General features: G+C 35.3%; 4 protein-coding genes across 7 annotated transcripts; 1 reads left to right on the top strand and 3 right to left on the bottom strand.

Moving 5' to 3' along the window:
* Nucleotides 1-3,430: 3,430 nt before the first annotated feature.
* Nucleotides 3,431-4,490, bottom strand: LOC104734633 (pathogenesis-related protein 1-like). Its single transcript, XM_010454252.3, has 2 exons — nucleotides 4,204-4,490; nucleotides 3,431-4,084 (listed from the first exon to the last, which is right to left on the bottom strand). Exons 1-2 carry the CDS (start codon nucleotides 4,454-4,456, stop codon nucleotides 3,720-3,722), a joined length of 618 nt encoding a protein of 205 aa, XP_010452554.1. The 5' UTR covers nucleotides 4,457-4,490; the 3' UTR covers nucleotides 3,431-3,719.
* Nucleotides 4,491-5,616: 1,126 nt separating this feature from the next.
* On the bottom strand, nucleotides 5,617-7,550 carry LOC104734626 (transcription factor MYB36-like). Of its 2 annotated transcripts, none has more exons than XM_010454239.3 (3): nucleotides 7,280-7,550; nucleotides 6,952-7,081; nucleotides 5,617-6,561 (listed from the first exon to the last, which is right to left on the bottom strand). In XM_010454239.3, exons 1-3 carry the CDS (start codon nucleotides 7,413-7,415, stop codon nucleotides 5,814-5,816), a joined length of 1,014 nt encoding a protein of 337 aa, XP_010452541.1. In that variant the 5' UTR covers nucleotides 7,416-7,550; the 3' UTR covers nucleotides 5,617-5,813. The 2 variants fall into 2 exon arrangements, with proteins under 2 accessions (XP_010452541.1, XP_087346491.1); XM_087490365.1 differs by having other exon boundaries at nucleotides 6,646-7,081; nucleotides 7,280-7,505.
* Nucleotides 7,551-11,890: 4,340 nt separating this feature from the next.
* Nucleotides 11,891-16,968, bottom strand: LOC104734615 (RAF-like serine/threonine-protein kinase 24). Its single transcript, XM_010454228.2, has 9 exons — nucleotides 16,432-16,968; nucleotides 13,923-16,336; nucleotides 13,737-13,841; nucleotides 13,498-13,650; nucleotides 13,240-13,403; nucleotides 13,004-13,151; nucleotides 12,793-12,915; nucleotides 12,608-12,695; nucleotides 11,891-12,508 (listed from the first exon to the last, which is right to left on the bottom strand). Exons 2-9 carry the CDS (start codon nucleotides 16,116-16,118, stop codon nucleotides 12,342-12,344), a joined length of 3,144 nt encoding a protein of 1,047 aa, XP_010452530.2. The 5' UTR covers nucleotides 16,119-16,336; nucleotides 16,432-16,968; the 3' UTR covers nucleotides 11,891-12,341.
* A 1,265-nt stretch (nucleotides 16,969-18,233) lies between these two features.
* LOC104734606 (bifunctional dethiobiotin synthetase/7,8-diamino-pelargonic acid aminotransferase, mitochondrial) lies at nucleotides 18,234-22,665 on the top strand. Of its 3 annotated transcripts, XR_015583715.1 has the most exons (15): nucleotides 18,268-19,022; nucleotides 19,108-19,278; nucleotides 19,371-19,632; nucleotides 19,776-19,856; nucleotides 19,998-20,118; nucleotides 20,193-20,329; nucleotides 20,537-20,631; nucleotides 20,717-20,796; nucleotides 20,955-21,067; nucleotides 21,153-21,299; nucleotides 21,428-21,561; nucleotides 21,663-21,794; nucleotides 21,892-22,023; nucleotides 22,136-22,248; nucleotides 22,332-22,665. XR_015583715.1 is itself a non-coding variant. In XM_087490353.1 (14 exons), exons 4-14 carry the CDS (start codon nucleotides 19,810-19,812, stop codon nucleotides 22,504-22,506), a joined length of 1,356 nt encoding a protein of 451 aa, XP_087346479.1. In that variant the 5' UTR covers nucleotides 18,234-19,022; nucleotides 19,108-19,278; nucleotides 19,371-19,632; nucleotides 19,776-19,809; the 3' UTR covers nucleotides 22,507-22,665. The 3 variants fall into 3 exon arrangements, 2 of the variants coding, with proteins under 2 accessions (XP_087346479.1, XP_010452517.1); XM_087490353.1 differs by lacking the exon at nucleotides 20,717-20,796 and having other exon boundaries at nucleotides 18,234-19,022; nucleotides 19,988-20,118; XM_010454215.3 differs by lacking the exon at nucleotides 20,717-20,796.
* Nucleotides 22,666-22,693: the final 28 nt, after the last annotated feature.

Here is a 22,693-nt window from a genome sequence, read left to right as displayed (position 1 = left end):
TGGGTTTATAAATAGTGGTTAGAGTTTAGATTTTACAATTAAAGAAAATTATATATCGGTTTGGGTTTATAAAAGAGTGGTTAGAGTTTAGATTTTACAATTAAACAAAATTGTATTTCAATTTAGGTTTATAAAAAATGGTTAGGGCTTAAATTACACAATTATATTTTGGTTTGGATTTATAAAAATGTAACTTGGATTTAGATGTTATAATTAAAAACTATAATATAATGTTTATAATTAAAATATAGTTTTTAATTAAAATTGAATTATATACAGATTTTGTTTCTTTAATTAATAATTTGTTTCCTTAATTCAGAGAGGGTAAATAAGAAAGGTTCACCCATGAACCCAAGAATTGTCCAAGAAATTATTAGCACAAAAAAAAAACAACTTTACAAGCAAAACAATGGTTTCAGATGGCAAAAATAGGAAAGTTGCACTGTAAAACACAAAATTCATACTTTAACAATAATAAAATATAGCCACGGAGAGTACGAAAGTGAACCTAGCTAGGAACGGTTTGGGTTTGATGATGATCTTCTTCTTCGTCGTCTTCTGTATCTCCGGTCTATCCAATTATTATGCTTAATCGGACGAAATTACATATTGGTACAAAAGATGAAGAGTTCGGTCTTCATGAAATTAATTCCGGTTTGACATAGTAACACTTCAAAACAATTTGGAAACCCAATTAACAAAACAAGTTCCGTTTCTTGCATCTTTTTAATTTCTCTTATGTTAATTTACCTCTGACTCTGAAAACCAATGTTTATATAATAACATAATATTGAATAATCTATCAAATAATTCATCGATTGAAATATTTTAAAATAATTACATTAATTTCTTATTCTTTTAATATTATGTTAATCACTAATTTTAACACATTAAATATTTTTATACTTTAATCACTTTCTGTATAAATTTTATTACTATATGATTATACTAAATAATAATAGCAATTAAATTGCATATATTTTCCTTATTAATTGCACATATTTTGCTATTAAATTGCATATATTTTCCTTATTAATTGCACATATTTTGCTATTGAAATTAGTAATTTAATAGATAAATTTCCTATTAGAATTAATGATATAATAGATTATTTTTGGTTTTATATACTTTTCAAAAATATTAATTGTAATCTTTTTATTTTTATGATTTTTTAATTTTCTTATAATTATTAAATAAAATTTATTCACAGATATCAAAATATTATCGATATACTTGATACGTGTCGCGATTATATGAATTACTAACTTTGAAAACTAAGATTTATATAATAATTTTGGCAGATGAATATATAATAACATTTATATAATAAGATTCTCCTTCTCTCCGTCCTTCTTGAACATCGCAAAGAAGTTCCTCTCAACTTCTTTGCATTTTTTGCTCTTAGCTCCGGGAAAACCATCAGCAGGGTAGATCTCGCAGGTCTTGCATCGCAGGCATTGGCACATGGGTATGAATGCCCATAGAGTTTGAATAAGGAAAAAAAACAATGAACATACAGAGTTTCCAATTTCCCCTTGTTTTTTTTGTTAGATGTTTTACTCTAAAAATGATAAGTGTACTTTTAATGTCATGGGCACACTTGAATTTTCAAAAACTCTAAACATTAATAAATTCTATACCACATGAATTGAGAAGTAAATAATCTTGATTACATTGTTTATGGTACTTTCAGTACGTAATCAAGATTATTTACTTCTCATTAGCAAATAAAAATGTTGCTGTAACGAACATACTCCAACAACGAAGTCATGGATAAGCATATTCATATGTTAAGACATGGTGCACCACATGGTCACTCACCCCATATTATATTTGTATGATCGAATGTTTTTAAACTAAACTGGGAACACTCAAAACACATCACGACTGTGAATCAAACACCAAAATACGACGACGTACCACTAAAACCATAAAAGATATAATGAATCCACTCATTATCAGACTTGAGTTGGAAACTGTGAGTTGTGTGACCCCATAAAACATACTCAAAAGGATACCTCTAAGTCAATCAGAGGGTTTATTTTTGAGTCTGGTACCTATATATGACTAGAATTATATCAATAAAAGAGTGGGTTTTATAGATGTCGCTTTTCTCGTTACATTATCGAAAATTCAAAACATTTAGAGACCGGATCCGAATTGCTTTCATGACAAGAAAGGTCACGTAGTCGGGTCCAAGTAAACGATAGGTTCTTTCTAGAACTGGATAATATTATAATCACAACATCAAAGTTATATGAAGTTAGATCATTGTGCAATGCGGAGTTCCCATTCTCGGAGAATCCGAGGAGAAGAGAGAGAGAGACCTCTCACAACACAACAACCTAAGCGAAGGGCAGTTAGGGGATGAGAGATCGAGTGATGCCACGTTAAGTGAGTAACTATGTTTTCCTTATTCATGACACCACTCTATGTGTATCAACTTTCCCATGAACAAGATTGAGAGAGATGAAACATAATATGGGAAAAGATAATTTCTTCATTCAAATGTAAAGTGAGATACAAATTAAGGTTAAATACCAGTGAAACTAAACCACTATGCTAACCAAACTATACAAGAGAAGAGATTAAACTTAACCAAAGTAAAATATACATTCTCTTATTGGCTAATCACTATCACTAAAAGAATTCGTGAGTTGGTAGTTGGTCGAGAGAGAACAATAATATATTAATATGCTGAGCGGTAAACGACATGACTTCATCCATTAGTCATCTTCCGATATTTGGACTAAACCCTACGTTGGCTTCCAAAATCTCCATGTAATTGTGATTTATTTAATTTTCAGTAATTTATTGCTAATAACAGTAGTAATATGCGGGGCGGATTCCTAGATTAGGCATTTCCCTCTTCTTCGAAACCCAATAGTCCCGAAGTTTTCAAGAACGCAATGATTCTATACACAGCTGAAGAAGAAGATCAAATGTGTTTGTTCTTGTTTTGTTTCTGAGAGATGAGTAAGAAGAAGAGAGACGTTTTGAGACTAATAAAAGAAACAATCATTGCATGAAACAATGTATGTCTGGAGGAATTGAAGCCCAACGACATTATATATAATGACATAAGAATAGAAACGATTAAAACGATTCATTTAGGGGTTAGAACAATACAAGAAAAAAATGTCTCATTTAAAAATATATTTTTAATTTGGGTTAGTCAATCATATAAAGAATGAATATAACTAATGGTAGTTTTTATGATCATCGATTTCAAAGATTAAAACAAAGTCATATTGTTAGTATCTCCAACAACAAAGTCATATTCATAAATGTAATGAACAGTTTGTAAGATGTACATATGGTCACCCCAAATGTTGGTTTTCGACCAGAGAATTCCAACGATTTAGTTGGTCGGAAAGTCGTTGGAATAGGCTATTTCTGACCAATTTCCTACCAATACCGTGGTCGTAAATGGATGTATTTTCTTGTAGTGTATTATGTATGATGAACGTTTTTTAACACAAAAGAACTTGGCAACACACAAACATAACAACTGTGAACCAAATACCAAAACACAACTTACCAAAATGCGACGTACCACCAGAACAATTTTTTAAAACAACATAACGATGAGTACCCATACAAATTAGATATCTGTCCGACATTTCGGTTTACGAAGATATTGGAAATTGAAAATATTAAGAAATTAAATGAAATCAAGTACAAAGAAACCCCTTTTTTGAAAGTGCTTCTTGTCCTTTTTAGTAAGGCTTCTCTCCAACGTAGTTACCCGGTGGGTCGTAGTTACAAGTGATGAAAACTCCTGCACCATTCTCACACACCACACGCGCGCACCCAAGCCTTTTGGTGTCACGCCACACCATCTGAGTGTAGTGACCACACATTCCACTTCCGCCGCACGAGTTGCTGTTGTGGTCGTAAGACCTTCCTTCAACGACCCATGACTGCACCGCAAAAGTTGGTGTCCAGTCCGAGCCACTTCCCCAAAACAGGTTCTCACCGTATGGTCCCGTCGAGTGAGTCATTGAGCAGTCGTAACGCCTTTGGTTAGCCCACCATGTCGCGTAGCTAGCTAGCTTGCTGTCCCAAATCAATGGAGACACACCTGATAGGGAATGAGATTCATTTCACCAAATCATTAACAACAACATTATACAATATTTTTAAAAAATTTGAATCCGGATCCCTCAACTAATTGTAACAATATTTATGACAAATAAATACCTAGTCTGGACCGAAGAGCGTTATGTGGGTCAAGAAACAATCTAGCGATTGAGCCAGCGGGTAGTCTTGGGTAAGTAGGAGGCCGGTAAACAGGCTTGGGACTCGGAACTGGGAGCCATGGCTTAGGGACATAAGGGGTAGGGGTAACTGGTGGCCTCGGTCGGTAATAGTCTGCATGGACTTCTTGGAAAGCGACCAAGAGAAGGGAAATTGTGAAGACAATGACTAGGGTCATTGATGAACTGGTCGCCATCTTTGTGGTGTGACTATGAAAAATGGTTTTGTGGGTGGTGAAGAGAAATGGCCTTGGTGAATGATTATTTATAAGTTATGAATTGATGAAATTAATTAATGAATTTGGACCTTTAGAGAATGTCAACTACAATGTGGCTTCCATGTTCGATTATGGTTACCACTCTTTTATGTTTCCCTTCGGTTAAATGGATTTTATGGTTAATTAATATGTCAATTGGGATTTTAATAGAAATTTTGTCTTATACATGTATGTTAATTTCTTGAATAACTCTATGAACATGTGATCTCTTCTTTTTTTCTTGTCAAACAATCACTTATCTTAGTTATTCAAAATGGTTATAACAAAAACTATATATTCGATACACGTTAAATTCAGAATTATGTTTTATTCTTTGCAGAATAGAACTGAGAAATTTATTAGTATTGGAAAAATCTTTGTCATCTCATGCATATAAAAAGTCTTAAAAATATAAAAGAAGTTGTGATGGAGTTAAATTAAAATCTCTAAAATTTCTCTTTATCTATCAATTGCATGCGTTGAATGATATTCTAATTGGTTTCTTCAAGTGGCACAACACAAGGAAAAGGTGATCGTCCATGATTAACTTATATGCGGATAGAATTGATCAAGTTATAGTATTAGTTTTTACATATATCTAAATATATTAATCAGCAACTATCGGATAATAGATACGAGATTACTGAATAAAAAAAAAAATCTAGCCGGCCTATAAATGTCCCCTCAATGGACATTTTATGTAATGGTTTTACAAAATTGAACGTCACATTAGTTCATACTTTTATGGTCAATCTAAAGTATTTTACTTTCTAGTTGAGGGATTTTTTTTTAGTTTTCTTTGCTTGCTTGTCAACGTCATGCTACGTCACTCTCAACGAGTCGCATCTTTTAATGGGCCTTTGGAAGTGAAATAAGCTCAAGGTCAATCAGAAACTTATACAACCCACACTTTTGTAAATTTTGGAATCCTGAAATCGGTAAAATTATACCGTTATTAATATAAGCTAGGGTATTAGCCTATTGTGTTACAAATGATCATTTTAAAAAAATTCTGTATAAAGGTTTTTCACAGAATTTATTTATGAATACATGTAAGTAACTGTTTCATAGTAGAAATATATCTCACTCCAGAATATATATAAAATGAAAAGCAAGTAGAATTAACGATTTACATTATTATTATCCACAACTCGTTACATTTAATAGAAATTATGAAAACATCCCCCTTCATGCACCCTCCACATTGCTATAAGCTTATGACCGAAATAATACATATTTTAAACAAATAATCCAACCCTATATATAAGTTACACATATATATTCATGATATAAATGATTAAACACTGTGGTAGCTCATCTGAGCATAATCTTGAAGCATAACCATTCCTTCAGTCGTCTGATCAAGAACAGAAGCTGATCCCCAAGAACTCGACGACGTCGGTTTCCTCTCTAGCTCCACTTCCTCTGACCACCAACTCGAACCATTCGTCGTTAGCTCAAACTCGTTCCCCACTTGAAACAATTCTTTTGAATGACCTCTGTTCATAAGGTCCATGTTATGATTATCTAATCGAAGGTCCTGCGAAAAACCGAAACTAGGTTGAAACTCTTGAGCGGGGTTTAGGGGTTGCTCTACGTTCTCCGAATAGAGAGGAGAGACTCCATTGTTGATCTCAGCTAGCTTGATATTGCTGTTGTGGTGATCAATGTTAAATCCTAAGGGGTGGAAGCTTTCTTGAGATGCAAGCTTAGAGTTTTGATTAGGTGTAGCTGTAGTAGTACTCTGCAGCAATGGATGAAGCTTGGGCCACAAGATAGGGTTGTTGTAGAAACTAGAGAAAGGGTTCTGTAGATTCTGAAGCTGCATGTGAAGCTGGAGCCTCTCGAGTGCTGAATTGCTAAGATTCTGAGGAGTACTCTTATTGTTGTTGTTGCTGACATTGTTTTCAGTAGAATCGGATATTGAGTCTTGACGATTCATTTGCTTCTGTCTTCCAAGAAGTTTCTTCTTCAGCTTTGTGTTCCAATAATTCTTGATATCGTTGTCAGTCCTTCCAGGAAGCTGAGCTGCAATTATGGACCACCTGCATATATATATATCACATCAAGATTAAAATTAAAATTAAAAGAACGTTTATTAGAAAAACCATATATTAGAAATCACTAACCAAGTTCACGTTTCATAGGTATAAATGTATAGAGGTTCTTACAAAGACACCAAAACAAGAAGAAAGAGACAATATAAACCCTAAATTCTATGAGAGATACCATAGCTTGAAGAAACATGGGCTTGCATGTGTTTCAGCGCATAAGATTCATAGACAAAAGGTAAAAAGACAAGAATTTCAAGTTAAATTTCAATAGGAATAATTACCTCTAATTCTGAACGAGAAAAGTATTATATATTATTAAGAGGTGTTAATTAAATTAATTAACTTATTAGTAAGAGAGATCAAGAGAAATAGATCACTGACCGGCTCCCAATGCTAATGTAGAGACTCAAGATGATACTGTCTTCTTCCTCAGAAAAACCACCATGTTTGATGTTTGGTCTTAAGTAATTAAGCCATCTCAGTCTGCAACTCTTACCACATCTCTTCAAACCTATATAATTTACACAAATCTCAAAATCAGAACAAAACTTGATCTAATCAATCTAAATCAAAAATCAAGAGACGGGTTTACATGCATCTTTTGATAAACCATGTGAAAATCAGAAAGAATCTGAATCATAAATTATAAGATACTAATAGAAATTAGCTTTGAGATTAGAATTAAAACAAAAGTAGAACTGTGTTTTACCAATCTTCTGAGGCAGTGCGATCCAGTTGCCACCAGTGCCATATTTGTCGATGTAATCCTTGAGCTTCACATCTTCTTCCGGCGACCATGGTCCTTTCTTCACGTTTGCCTTGTCGCAGCATGGAGCTCTTCCCATTTTCTTACAAATCTTTTGTCTTTTCTTGATCTTGTCGTTGTTGTTGTCCTTTCTTCTTCTTCTTCCAATTGTTGATATGATTGATGTGATGATGAAATGATCTAATGCTTAGAAGAGATGATTTATAAAGACGAGAAAAAGAGGGATATTAGTTGATGATTATTATAACTGAAAAATTAATTATTAAAAAAATAATGTCTTCCTCTCCGCGTTTTAGTGTCTTTCTTATAATTCAACTTCAACCCTAATAGTATATTTTTCTAACTAGGATTTTGCTTTTTCTGCATTTTGGATTAGTTTTCTAAACTTTTAATTATATTATATTATTCATTTTGAAAAGGTAAAGAGCTGTCTTAGTTTTAATAATCATTAACGTAAAGAAACACTTGCGTGAAAAATTTGTCCAATCGCATTATCACTTTATAGATTTTAGATGATTAATATAGGTCAAATTAAAGGGCAGGAACAAAACATCATATCGATTTGTCGTGACTTGGGTTGAAATGTTCTCTCTATAGCCAATCAAATGTCATCAGTTGTTTTAATTTCTGAATTCTGATGCATTTCTTGAATTTGGATAATTTGCTGAAATTTATAGAAGGTTAATTTTTCTGAATAAGTGAATTTCTATTGAACAGGCAAAAAGGTATACAATTCTGACTTTCTTAACCTTTAGACTTTCTCAACTATGACAGAAATTTTGTGTAAAAACCCTGTTAGTTTTTGGAAATTGCATAAATGTATAATGGCCAAAGAAAGAAACTTCATCTAATACTAGTATATAATAACATTATATTAACAATATTATGAACACTGAGCTACCATTACTTAAACTAATAATGACTTTACTATTATATGTTCCATATAATTTTTAGTATTTCCATACTTTTATATCAATCGAAACATATAGTCGAGAACCATAAAAGAACGGATTTGTTCAGACATCAAGTCCAAAACTATAGAAAGTGCACTTAGTTACAAGAAGAAGAAGCTTCTAAGAAATTAATCGATGATATATATATGAAAAATGCGTGTGCCGTAAGGAAAAATGTCGATATCGAGAAGACAATATTCCATACATATATGAGTCCTTCGTAAAATAAGTTTGACTTTCATCTCAAAGTAAGCATCAATTTCCATGTCGAGGCCGTTTTTTAATGTGTGTGTTCTAGAAACTCTTGGTTCTTTGACTTATAGACTCTTTTACATAATATATATATATATATATATACACAAATGTAGTCTATAGATATTTGATCTTATAGTCTACGCGCAGTGGATGCAATTTCAACTTCGAAGAAATTTGAATAGGAATATATGATAAAAATATTATATATCTGTAAATATTTAGAACTGTGTATTAATCGTCTACTCAAGGTAATGGTCGTAAATCTATAACAAATGGCTTTGCATGAATCAGGTCAACAATCATTAGTTTTAAAATTACCTTGGCTTTCCAAACTTGCAAGAGTTACGTCTTAAAGTACGTAAGTTTGTATCAATAATATGATCTAAGCGACAACTATTTTGATCTTGGGTAATTTTATAGGATTGGCCGTATTTCAAATTAAAATTTGTTTTCTAAAACCTTATATATATATATATATACCATTTTGTTATATTACCTTTGTTTTTCTTAAGCAAATATCAGTTTCGAGGACTTTTTAATGCCTAATTGTGGAAATTGATTGGTGCATGGAAGTACTGTATTTTAATATAAAAGGAGAAGCTTTAATACAATAATTGATCTGAACAACCAGACAACTTACACTAATTGACCTTGGTTTATCACAAATATGTCGTTACAAAAACTTAATGTGTATATAATAAAATATAATATATATTTTAACTAAACACTTTTTAATTAGTTAGTTAAATAATCAAGTGAGATAAGGAACCACAACTAGGTAACAAAATAACAAGAGGAAACCATCAAAATTTCAAAAAGGAGCAACTAATATTCTGTATAAATTAATAACCCTACAATATAATAAAATATTTTTTTGGGCATAATATAAGTATAATATATTCTTTAGAATAATATAATAAAAAATTGAAGACACCAGGAAATTCAGAGCTTTAAAATAAAAGCAACGCAAATGTTTCTTGTTGTCCTTTTTCAAAACCCTAGAATCGATGCATTTGACAAATCCCAATCTTTAAGAGATTATAATCGAGCTGGTTAGTGGTTAAATATTTGTATATTGTATACATAGGTGTGTGATCTTATTTTTTCTTTTTCTATGTCATAAGAGGATAAGCTTAGATAGGTGCGTATTAGCTTAGAGGTTGTTTACTTTTAATTAATTTCACAGCTAATATTCTTTATGTATCCCCAAGGTTTTCTACAAAATCATTGTACTCTCTTTTTGTTATTTGGATGAAAACACTACTAAATGTGTATATCTATGTGTACACTTTCAATAATATTATGGTTGATATCAACATGTTAGAACTAATTATAAGCCATGAAATAACATACAAAATATTAATAAGAAAACACCTCTAAATATATTAATATTGCTAATTAATATTAAAATCACAAATTTGAGTTATATATATACTCGCCATTAATATAGTTAATGTGGTGAATTGTATATAAATATTAAATCCTAACCAAAATTAAAGTTAAATGAATTAAAAATGTATTAAGAAATAATTTTAAAATATTTTCACTTAATAATTCCTGCTTTTTCTTTTGTGATTAGCCCTTTTATTTTTCATGTTTTTCAAAGATTTGTTATTTTTTCCCAACAAATTCAAGACAAGATTGAGTATGCCAAATTTATATTATAAACAATGTTTTCTTTTTACCAACCAAAAACTAACCAAAGGAAAAGTGTCACTCCTCATCACGTCACTTTTGGGTTGACTAACCCATTACCGTACACAATTTCCTTTGCAAATGAGACGGTAAAATTAAAATGATTGTATTTCATATGATTAAGTTTTTATGTATTAGATATTTCATATGATATATTGAATCATACTCTCTTATATTGGTTCAAATAATTTTCATTCTAAGAAAAAATAAAATATGTATACAACACGTGTGGGTGTATGTACGTGTGAGTTTGACCATATGAAGGAAATGTCATTAGCGCGTGTTAGGTGTTGCATTGAAGACTTAAGACGAGGGCATAATTAAACAAAACAATGTCAATACCATATTATGTGTTTGTAGAGGACAAGACATTGGTTTATTTGATGGTGTCACGTATCTTGACCTTACACTTAAATTACTACTAATACGACGTATTTTTAAAATTCAACCATTAAGTATGATATACTCAAGCTTATACTACACTAGAACCAAAATTATCAGTGTTAATTAAATGGTATACATACATCACCTACTAATACGTGTTTAGTCTTAAGTTCTTAACAAAAACTACAAATAAAGTTCCTTTTGTTAATAGATAATGTTTTCCGATCATAACTGGACATTTATTTATGAAGTTCATGGGTCCAATGATTAACACAACATTTTGTAATAATTCTCTTATAACAAATTAATTTGGTAATTGGTTAGAAGGATGTTCTGTTTACAAGGAAGATACGACATCGGAGTTGATAATGTCATGCTTTAGTTTTTCTCCTACTTCACTTGCTAATTTTTTTAATGACAAGAAAATTAAAGAAGATCTTTTGTACTTGTGAGGGGGCTGACTTTTCTGTTCATAGATAAGAATATACTAATTTTTTATTATAATTAAAAATTTAAATAATTTTAATTAAGAATCAAACAAAAGATTTATTTAAAGTCAAACCTAATAGGTACGTACTAACTATTTAGAGAGAGAGATATAGCTTGTCTTTAGAAGAAGATTGCAGCAGTCCTGTCACATTTTGTTGCCATCTCTCTAACTTGTCTTTGGACGACCCTTTAATCCCATTACCTAACCTCATCTCTATATTAACACTAATTTTCTTGGTCTAATTCTCTGAGTTGGGTTTGTTCGAATCTTGGGATTTTTGTGACTAGACGACGCCGTTTTACGGAGCTTCTCTGACCACAAGTTTTGTTTATTGGCCACGAAAGATTGGAAACATTCTAGGTCCAAAGTGTTTTACTATAATAGGATCCGAGTTATATTATAGACTATGAAATATTGCAAATTACAGATTTAAAATTTCAAAAAGATCAACTGTTATGTTATATGTCGCTGCTTGAGTTGTCTGTCCTGATCTTTTATACCACAAAGAGTTTAATTCATCTTATCTATATTTGCAGTTATAAATGATAAAAGCCACACAATCTTAAAACCTGGCATTTTCTTGATAATGATACTACTAAAGATCATGGCAAGAAATATAAAAAAGTAAGAATTTTTCACTTTAAGGATTTTTTTTCTTCATATCCTTGTACACGTAAAATTTAAATAACAAGCATGCATATAAAACAGAGTAATCTATCAAACACGAAACAACTGGTCCAAAATCTTTACATGGAATACTCACGCAGCAAGAATTAATTTTAAGAAACAAATTAAGTTGATAAAAATAAATAAAGAATAATCTAATGTGTACCGTTCTTAACCACAAATCTTATATACAAACACCAAATTAATAAACCCCAAAAAAAAAAAAATGAACGAGGGACAGACCTCAATGATCATCTCAAGTGCAACCAATACATTGCTCGATCAAAAAAGGTTCCAAACCAAAATCCTCTAATTAAAAACATAAAATCTATATACCAATAAAACACCATTTTACTTTCTCCCACAACGCTAGTTTGGGCGTTCCAACCGCAAAAACAAGTGGTAACCAAAAAATAGGCTAACTATACTTTTTTATAAAAACCCAAAGTAAATAGAAGCCTTTAAATCTTCAAGAACCATGGCACCATCACCATCTTCTTCTTCTTCTTCATCATCATCATCTTTATTCTTTTTTTTTTTTTTAGCTTATGTATATATTTATTTATTTCAAATTCATAGCAGCAGCCATATTCCTGAGCTTCTGTGATATTTCAGCAAAGGATGGTCTCTCTGTTGGCTCAGACCCCCAGCAACTTTCCATCAATCCCTTCCACTCTGGATCACACCACTGTGGGATTTTAGGGCGCAATGCGTTATTCACTATACCTCCTGTAACCAAAAACACCAATCTACATGTCTTAGTTTCATAACTCTTATCATTCACAAGTATACGTTTCTAAAAGATAAGTAAAAGAAAGGTGTAGTTACCAATTATGGAAGCACAGTGCATGTCTGCGTAAGGTTCTTCACCAGTGAGCAATTCCCACATTACAATCCCAAACGAGTAAACATCGATCTATTCAAAAGACACAGGCTTGGTTAGCTGACTATGAGATTCGATCCAATTAACAGAATGAACAAAAGCTGCAAACTTCTATAAGAAATTTAGTTACCTTTTCAGAGACCATGTTGCTTTTCCCACTCAATAGCTCAGGTGCCATCCACGGTAAAGTCCCACGAACACCTCCTGATACTAGAGTCTTCTGTTTCACCTTTGATAACCCCAAATCACCAATCTGGAATAAAAGAAAAGACAAAATTTGTGAGAAACATATAAGCTTATATTCTTTGTTATATGGGAGACCAGATGAGCAAAAACGTAACCTTGCATATAGGACGCTGAGGATCTCTCATGTTCACAAGAAGATTCTCACACTTCAAATCGAAATGAACTATGTTCTTTCCGTGCAGATACTCCATCCCAAATGCAGTATCCATGGCTATGATGAGTCTTTTACGACGATCAATAGTTCTGAAGGAGTCAACCAATGTGATGTCAGATATTTGAATCCTCTAGGAAAATAGTATATAATGCATATGAATATGTGAATCTTTTTTACCTATCCTTCTTCTGCAAGAACTGTTTCAAAGATCCGTTAACCATGAACTCTGCCACAGTTGCTAGAGAACCATCAGGACCATCACGAACTATTCCATAGAACGACACAACGTTTGGGTGATGCAATGAGCTCAATAACAGGGCTTCTTTCCAAAAATCTTCTATCTGCAACAGCAGAAAAGCAGTAAGAGACTTATACTAGACTTAAACGTTGATGAAGATGTTAAATTCAATTGATAACAAAGGAAATAAATTTTACCAAACGTTCCCTTTCAGAAGGTTTGCCTGCAAAGCAGCTGGCTTTTATTCTCTTAATTGCAACATCTGAGCCTTTCCATTTTCCATGGTAAACAGATCCATATGTTCCATGGCCTAACTCTCTAATCTCCTCTAGATCATCGTTTCTTATACTCTAGATGAAAAAAATATAACAAAGTCAAAATGACTAGAAGTTTGTTCGGTTTCGGAATTCTATAAGACGGGTTTAAGCATAAAAACCTGTAGTCCCCTGGATCGAGCTTCAGCCTCAGCCTTTGTTTGTTCAATCTTGAAATTGTTTGAGTTATCGCTATCAGAATCTATCTCAGTTTCGTCTTGAGCATTCTGAAAAACAAAAAGTTGTTGCAAAAGGTAAGTCAGAAATGAAAGGGAATTCATAACAGGTTCATTTATTAGAATACTCACCATATGCTCTGGTTCGTTTTCCACCAACTCTGGCATCACTTGATCTTTGGCTTCTTCTGGATGAGCTTTAACCTCAGCAGCTCCTTCAAGTGCCGCCTTCTTCACAGATTCAATTAACTCAGGCAAGAAACTCAAACGCTCAACTGATAGCTCTGCCCCTTCAGGAGTAGTAGCAGAAGGACTAACTTGTTCCAGATTCCCCATATCTTTCTTTCGTTCAGCTAAGGGTTGAGGCTTATCTAGAGATGGAACACCGTTTGAAACACAACTATTAACATAGTTAAATTGTTCACCTCCCTCAGCAAACTTGCTTTCCACCGGCCTCACAACTTCAACACACTCTGGTGTCTGCATAACTGGTGTCTGCACAACTGGTGCAGTATTGAGGTTTGTCTGTGATAATGGCCCAGTCAAAGGCTCACGCACTTGTAGATATTCGTTACGTACAGTCGGGTTCTCAGATGGCACCCAATTTGGGTCTAACGGGAAGACTTTATCTTGCAAATGGGGATTAGAGTGGTAAGGCTGGCCAGGGGAGGACATTCCATCAAAGCCAGAAACCCTTTGCGGAGAACCAACTACAACATTTTGATTCTCCACTCCAATAGAAAACCTAGGAGTATTTTCTATTGAATTCCTGATAACAGTCTGATTGGCTGTGCCATTGACTTGCATGGGCAAGGCTGGAGGACCAGCTATAGGATTTGAAATGTTCTGCCAAATATTTTGCTGAGGGTGCATATGGCTATGACCTGCTGAGTGGATACTTTCAGGTCCTGGAGGATAGAGATTATTCCCATAATGAAACCCACGTTCCTCAGCAGAAGGGTTGGCCGTATTCAGGTGAATGCCACCAAGTGGTTTATCAAGAGGATAATTCATCCCAGGACCATCCGGAGTGTAATGATCGTTTGGTCTTCCAACATTAGAAATATGTGGCCTTCCTTCCTCAAACCTTGGAGTATTAGGATTCACCTGCGGTTGAACCATCCATCCTCTTTCATGTCCGAAAGTCTCATTTGGATAAGCTCCGTGATGAGTAGGTTTTTGGTCAGTGTTAAGCAGGAAACTTTCCCTGTTTGGTGGACACTGTGCACAATGAGCCGGTGGAAATCCGTTGTTGCCTATATTAGGCTGCTCCAAAAGCTGATGGTTCCTATGATACGGTACACGACAGTTCTCGCATACATTACCACCTTCATAGCCACCTGGACCACCGTGAAGAACATTCCCAGGAAAACCTCCTTTACTCTCAGGTGGCATTGCTCCAGCTGGTACCCACACCACACTGTCAGGAATTTGAGGCTGGTGCTCATATAAAGGATGATAACTTGCTTGCGATGGCCTCACATACTCTTCAGGCATTCTATCAAAACCCTTATCAGGAATTTCCCCATATGGCATTCGATAACGAGCAGAAGAAGGCGAAGATGGAAACTCCTGAAAATTTCTGGGATCATGATGTCCATGGTGCCGAGGAGAATAGTAAGGACTCCATGTACCTTCTACTTCACCATACCTCGTTGCAAGCATCTGCCCTGAACCCACACGAGGAATCCTAAGCTGATGAAGATTACTATACTGCGCAATAGGTATCTCGTTACCCCTCTGGCTACCACCGCCAGTCTCAATACTCAGCTGGTTCAACATCATCGAAAAATCATCAGGCTGATTGAAACGAGGCGAATCAGGATGTTGCTGCAGCTTCCTAAAGTCTGTACCTTCCATCAAATTATTAAGAGCATCAACATATCTCCTCTCAGATTCCCTCTGATCATCACGTTCAACATAATGGGAAGAAGAACCATCCTGTTCAGGAGACGAAAACAGAAAGATCCTAAGCCTAGTGAACCCATCTCCGGAACCTAACTTATCATACTCCTCCATCATATTCGTAACATCATCATCGTTCACCACAGAGACCAAAGCATCGAGATCCTCATCAGGCTGCTGGTATTTCAACACAGCTGCACCATCATAAAGCTCTCTCATCTTGATCATCAAGTCCTCATACCTAATATCTCTATTCACACTGACGATCCTCGTCTCTCCACCTACGTACCTCAGTTTCGCGTCCTGAGGACGAGGCAATATACTTCCTAAGAAGCTACACAGAAACTTAACACGATGGGGCTCATCGTTTAAGCTAGAGACTGGACTAGTGACAGAAGATGAGTTCACAGAAGCTGAATCCATAACAGCGAACCTCCTCCTCACAATCTGATCACTATAATTATTAATCTTTGAATCACGAAGCTCGCTTACTGCACGAGGGAATTGAAATCCGTATAGTACCAAATCTCAAAACCACGATGACAAAAGAACTTGGAAGTGGTTCGCTGATGATAACAGTTGAAATGATTATCCATTTACAAGGTTGCGGACGAATCCTCACAAAGCATCAGCACTTTTATCTGGACAATTCAAAACACAGACATGCGTAAACAAATCAAATCCAAAGAAGAATTACATACATACTCAGAAAGATCCATACTTTTCAATTAATTACCTAAAATCTCGGAGAAAGAAGACGAATTTTTAGAAACCCTCGATTTAAAAATGCGTAATTTATAACAAAATCACGTTAGGAACCTCCCGATTGTACACTCTTGATCTTTTTATTGGGTATGAATGGGAACGAAATCTGAATCGGGAAATAATAATGAGAAAACCCAGAAAAAGATTTAAGAGTGGGAAATTTAGAAAAGAGAGATTTCGATTTAGATGGGAGGAAGGGAATAATAGAGAAAGAGCGGCGACGACAGAGGTTTCTTGGTTTTGATTTTGATGATGATGATGACGAGACGACGATGGCCAAAGTTAAAAAAAAAATACAATCTTTTATTTCTTTATTTTTTAAAATTTGTTGTTGTGTGTTTTTCTGGGTTAGAGAGAGAGAGAGAGAGAGAAGGAAGAAGAAGAACTAGAAGATGCGATGCTGTTTCTGTATCGCCAGGTAGCTATCCACGTGGCGCCTTTTCACTATTTATTTCGTTAAATTTTTATTTTATTTTAATTTTTATTTTAATTTATCTCCCAGGGGCATGGCGTATTGATATTGGTTCGGAGGCTTTGAGGCATATGCTTCTTTCCTCGTCCGCAGATTCCTTGTGTGTGCCCACCGCCACTGCGCGTGTTCTTCACCTTCATTTCATTTTTTTTCTTTCTAAAACCTTAATCAGCCATTATTACATTCATTAATTAATATTTTAACGTTTTAAAATCAATTTTTTTTTAAAAATGTTGATATAAATATGAGAAGTGGTGACATTTATGGCGTCAATAAAGGTGGTCACATTTTTAGTTAACACACACGCGCTCTCACTCAGCTTCTGGTCTGGAGTTTCACGCGACACGTAGCGGTTCTGCGTCACGTGTTCTCCAATCATATAGTGACAGTTGGCACATTTCCCAAAGCATCTTCCAATCAATATTATTCGCAGGAATTTATGTGTGTGTGCCCGATTCCTTCACTATTACATCACCACCATCCATTTTTTTATTTTTTAGTTAATCTTACTTACACATAAATAAACTTAATGTAAACTCTATCATATTAAGCAAATAACAATACTACAATAACTTGAGACAAAATGTTTTGACATTCATGGTGAAATTGTGTCCTAGAAGCTCAAAATTTTAAAACAGAATCTGATTTGGTTTCCTTTACTATGGGAATGGGGATCATAAAAGTGTAGGGACTACAAGAGACTCTTTCAAACAGAGTACTGTATGCCGGAATTATTATGTACAGACAGCATTGATCATAAATTCATAATTTCTCATCAATGAAGAAAACAACATTGTTATAATAATACAGTTTTTTTTTTCTTTCTAAACTGACGTTTCATATCATACGCTAAATACTTAAATAGCAAGACAAACCATTTTTTTGATGTTGGCAATGTGAATAGAGCCATATCAGGCATAGCTAAATAAATAGCGGTACGTAAACTGAGTGCTTGAGTCTGGAATTTACTAGCTAGGTTTCAACTACTTTTTTTTGTAGGTTTACACTTTTATATGCATCTAAAAAACTCAAATATTAACATTTACGACTTTAAACGTTGTTACTTGTACAAATATTAAAACTCTCTTCCTTATCAATAAAAATTGCAGATTCGACCAATTTTTTTATATTTGTTCATTACAAAATGCTACTAATATTTATCTTTTTTTTTTTCAAAATGAAGAAATATTTTAATACAATTTGTAAACATTGCTTAAAACGTACAAATGTAATCGCATTTAAAAATATGGGCCTTCTAGCCCACGAATATAAGTTTCTGCCAATTAGGTGATCCACAAGATAAAATAGTAAAAACCAAATATACCCTCCAAACCACAACGACTCATTCAAAAAACACTAGCACTCTCCGCCACTTCGCTATCCCCTCACCCACCAACAATGTTATCCGTAACCACCACTCTCCTCCGCCACCGTCTCCGGCACTTACGCCACCGTATCAGATTCAACTCCACCGCTATTTCTCCCCCTCCTCCTCACTCTTTTCATCTACCTCTCAATCACCCTACCTACTTAATTTGGGCAGCCAACACTTCTCTAGGCAAAACCCTCGTCTCTACAGGCATCGCCGCCTCTTTCCTCCTCCAACAACCTTCTTCTTCCGCCGCGAAACTCCTCTATTTGAAACCTATACAGACTGGTTTCCCTTCCGATTCCGATTCTCGTTTCGTCTACTCCAAGCTCGATTCACTCTCCCTCCGTCGCCGAATCCCTATTTCTATCTCCAACTCCGTTCTCCGTTCTTCACTCCCCGCCGCAGAGTCTATGCGATCGAATGTTGAACCCAGTAATAATGGGATGTGTGATTTGAATTTCCGGGAGGAGAAGATGGTCACCGGTGCGCCGGAACTTTCGTGCAAGACGTTGTTTGCTTGGGAGGCAGCTATCTCTCCGCATTTAGCTTCGGAGAGGGAAAACGCGACGGTTGATGACTCCCTCGTGCTACGGATGATTGAAAAGTGTTTGACGGAAGAAATGGGAAGCGAGAAATCGGATTTACTATGTCTGGTGGAGACTGCCGGTGGAGTTGCTAGTCCTGGACCATCGGGAACTCTTCAGTGCGATCTCTACAGGTAACACTTATCTTCTACTCTTCAGGAGATTGAATTTGATTTATCTGTTACTTATGGTTGTGTGTATTGTAATCCCTGTAATTAGGCCTTTTAGGTTACCTGGAATTCTAGTTGGAGATGGTCGGCTCGGTGGTATCTCAGGGACTATTGCAGCTTACGAGAGTTTAAAACTTCGTGGATATGATATTGCTGCTGTTGTTTTTGAAGATCATGGCCTTGTTAATGAAGTTCCATTAACGTCATATCTAAGAAATAAGTAATTTTCTGTGTGGCTTTGTAAGTTCTTTCATTAGAAGCTTTTATAGTTTTTACTTTTCTTATTCTTGTTTGAACGTTTTTGGTTGGTAGGGTACCGGTGCTTGTGCTTCCGCCTATTCCTAAGGACCCTTCAGATGATCTTATTGAATGGTTTCTCGAATCTGATTCTGTGTTTAAAGATTTAAAAGAGAGAATGGTATTAACTTATTTGGCGAGATTAGAAAGATTGAACGGCATGGCCAAGCAAGCAGGCGAAGTTTTCTGGTGGCCGTTTACTCAGCATAGACTTGTGCATGAAGAAGGTGTGACGGTTATAGACTCCAGATGTGGTGAAAACTTTTCAATATACAAGGTTTGTATGACAAAATCCTTATCCTTTTTAACATGTCCGCATCTTTTTCTGGTGTGGTTAGTACAGTCATAAGCAATATGGTTTCCGCTATCTCCATCTAGAACTTGCTGTAACTAATGTAACCTTTTCTGTCATCATTTTAGGCTTCTGAGACCAGTTCTCTTACCCAACAATTTGATGCTTGTGCAAGCTGGTGGACACAGGGGCCAGATCCTGCTTTCCAGGTCATCTGTGCCCATTATTTCTCAGTTTTATGACATATATCATTTTCGTGTGCATTGTTACGTCATAACATTTTGATGCTTTATCTCTTTTTGTGATGAATCTTCTGAAGTTTATTTTGAACTTGGTTTAGGCTGTTTCAGGCTGAGCTTGCTAGAGAAATGGGTTACACTGCTGCTAGGTTCGGGCATGTTATGTTCCCTGAGAATGTATATGAACCTGCCTTGAAATGCGCTGAGCTCTTATTAGAGGGAGTGGGGAAAGGTATCTAAACTTGCTCTGTCACATTGTTTCTATTTTCAAACATTGGGGGATGGCTAATTAGTTTATGCATGCAGGCTGGGCTTCTCGAGTATACTTCTCGGATAATGGATCTACAGCAATCGAAATTGCCTTGAAGATGGCATTTCGTAAGTTTTGTGTTGATCATGATTTTTGCGAGGCTACAGAAGAGGAAAAGCATATAGAGGTTAAGGTACAATCATCTTGTTAATGTTCAACTAGCTTAGCTATAGACATTTTATTGTACCTGTTAGAACATTTGTTGTTCACTTTTGCTGCTTTCTAAGACGCAAGTGTTACCCTTCTCCTGGCAGTTCATATGCAAGATTATCTTCACTTATGCTGTTTTGTCATATGTCTTACAGATTTTAATGTGAAAATTTGATGTGTTCTATCTTAGGTTCTAGCTCTTCGGGGCTCTTACCATGGGGATACTTTAGGAGCTATGGAAGCACAAGCAGCATCACCTTATACAGGCTTTCTCCAGCAACCGTGGTAGGGAAATTTCTATTGTTTGTCATGATTCTCACTTGCCCATTTCTTTGAATTTTTGTTCTCAACATTCATCTTCTGAATTAAGCATTCTTGGATCATATGCATCTCCTGCACCAATGTGGGAGGGATCTAACTGCTTAGCAACCAGCCCTTAATGTTGCTTAGGTAGAGTTGTTATCCCTTAGATATGATCATGATTACATCTAGATATCAGCACCTGCAAAAATTCACCTTTTTCACATCTTACGGACCCAAATTGTATTGAGCAAGCCATTCTATATCATGTTATTCTCAGCTTGTTCGTTGATATATTTGCATTGTAGGTACACTGGAAGAGGCCTGTTTCTGGATCCTCCTACTGTCTTTCTCTCCAACGGAGCCTGGAATCTCTCCCTTCCTGGAAGTTTTTCTGAAATCCCCCCAGAAGAATATGGAAGTATATAGCATTCTTTCCTCTCTATCTGCTGTACTCCAATACATTTCCTTTAGTTGTATGATTTAGTATTCCCAAACTCTTACAGCCTTCACCACCCGTGATGAGATTTTTGACAAGAGCAGAGACACATCAATTCTTGCAACAATATATTCGGCCCATGTATCGAAGCATTTACAAGAGTATTCTGGAGTTAGGCAATCTACCCATGTCGGAGCACTGATAATAGAACCAGGTCAGTATGACTTCAAATAATGTACCTATATAACTTCCTTACAATCAAAGATTTAGCTTCATTGGTCTCTCTTTCGAGATTGCTAGATGCAAACTACTCTTCTATAAAGGTTGCGATTTTATCTGCAGTAATTCATGGTGCTGGGGGAATGCACATGGTTGATCCGCTTTTCCAAAGAGTTCTAGTCAATGAGTGCCGGAATAGAAAAATTCCAGTCATTTTCGATGAAGTGTTCACAGGATTCTGGCGTCTTGGAGTAGAGGTAGCCAACTGTGCTTTGATTTCATGCCATCTTTTATATATCTCTCTGTGTTGCTACATTCCATTTACATTCTGCTAACAAATTACTATGATTTTACCAAGACTACTACTGAACTTCTCGGTTGCACACCGGACATAGCATGTTTCGCCAAATTGTTGACTGCTGGAATGGTTCCTTTGGCTGTCACTCTTGCCACAGATGCTGTATTTGATTCATTCTCTGGAGATTCTAAGGTAAAACAAAAGTAGTATCCTCTTCCTTGTTATCAAAACCGTCTTCATGCATTTCTGATTTCGCTTGAAGCCATCTAATTTTTCTGACTAACTGTAGCTCAAAGCATTGCTTCATGGTCACTCATACTCGGCTCATGCCATGGGTTGCGCAACAGCTGCCAAAGCTATCCAGTGGTTCAAAGATCCAGAAACTAACCATAACATCACTTCAGAAAGAACCTTAAGAGAGGTATTAGGAACACTAAATACGCTCTTAGTCTTTTATAGTATAAGCCAGTCCAGATAGGTAGCAAATCAGGTATTACTATTGATAACAATCAATCCGTATATAAATTTTGCAGCTGTGGGATGAAGAACTAGTGCAACAAATATCATATCACTCAGCGGTTCAAAGGGTGGTTGTATTAGGAACCTTATTCGCTCTAGAACTAAAAGCAGATGCTTCCAATTCCGGGTAAATAAGTTTCTCAAATCGACAGTCTGGTTTATCATCATCATTACACAAAATCGTTGGTAACGTTGTCTGCTGTGTATCAGGTATGCTTCGTTGTATGCGAAGTCTCTACTAGAGATGCTCAGAGAAGACGGAATCTTCACTCGCCCTCTCGGCAACGTCATCTATCTCATGTGTGGTCCTTGCACTTCGCCTGAAATCTGCCGCCGTTTACTCACTAAGCTCTACAAAAGGCTCGGAGACTTCAACAGAAGATGAAAAAAAAAAAAACCAAAACTACCCTTCATTTGTTGTCGTCTTGTAACGAGATCTATCGGTTTTTTTGTGGAAATTACTAAAAATAAATATTCCTTTTTGGTGATGTAAAAACGAAAAGTTGCTTACATGGAATTCAACGGCTGAGATTCATTGGACAAAGACTAACGACCTCTACTACTTCATAGTG

Source organism: Camelina sativa, chromosome 2 (genome assembly GCF_030686135.1).
Source record: "Camelina sativa cultivar CO46 ecotype springtype chromosome 2, ASM3068613v1".
NCBI classification, from domain to species: domain Eukaryota; kingdom Viridiplantae; phylum Streptophyta; class Magnoliopsida; order Brassicales; family Brassicaceae; genus Camelina; species Camelina sativa.
The sequence above is the reverse complement of the archived record's forward strand: the minus strand, read 5'-3'. Positions and strand labels throughout refer to the sequence as shown.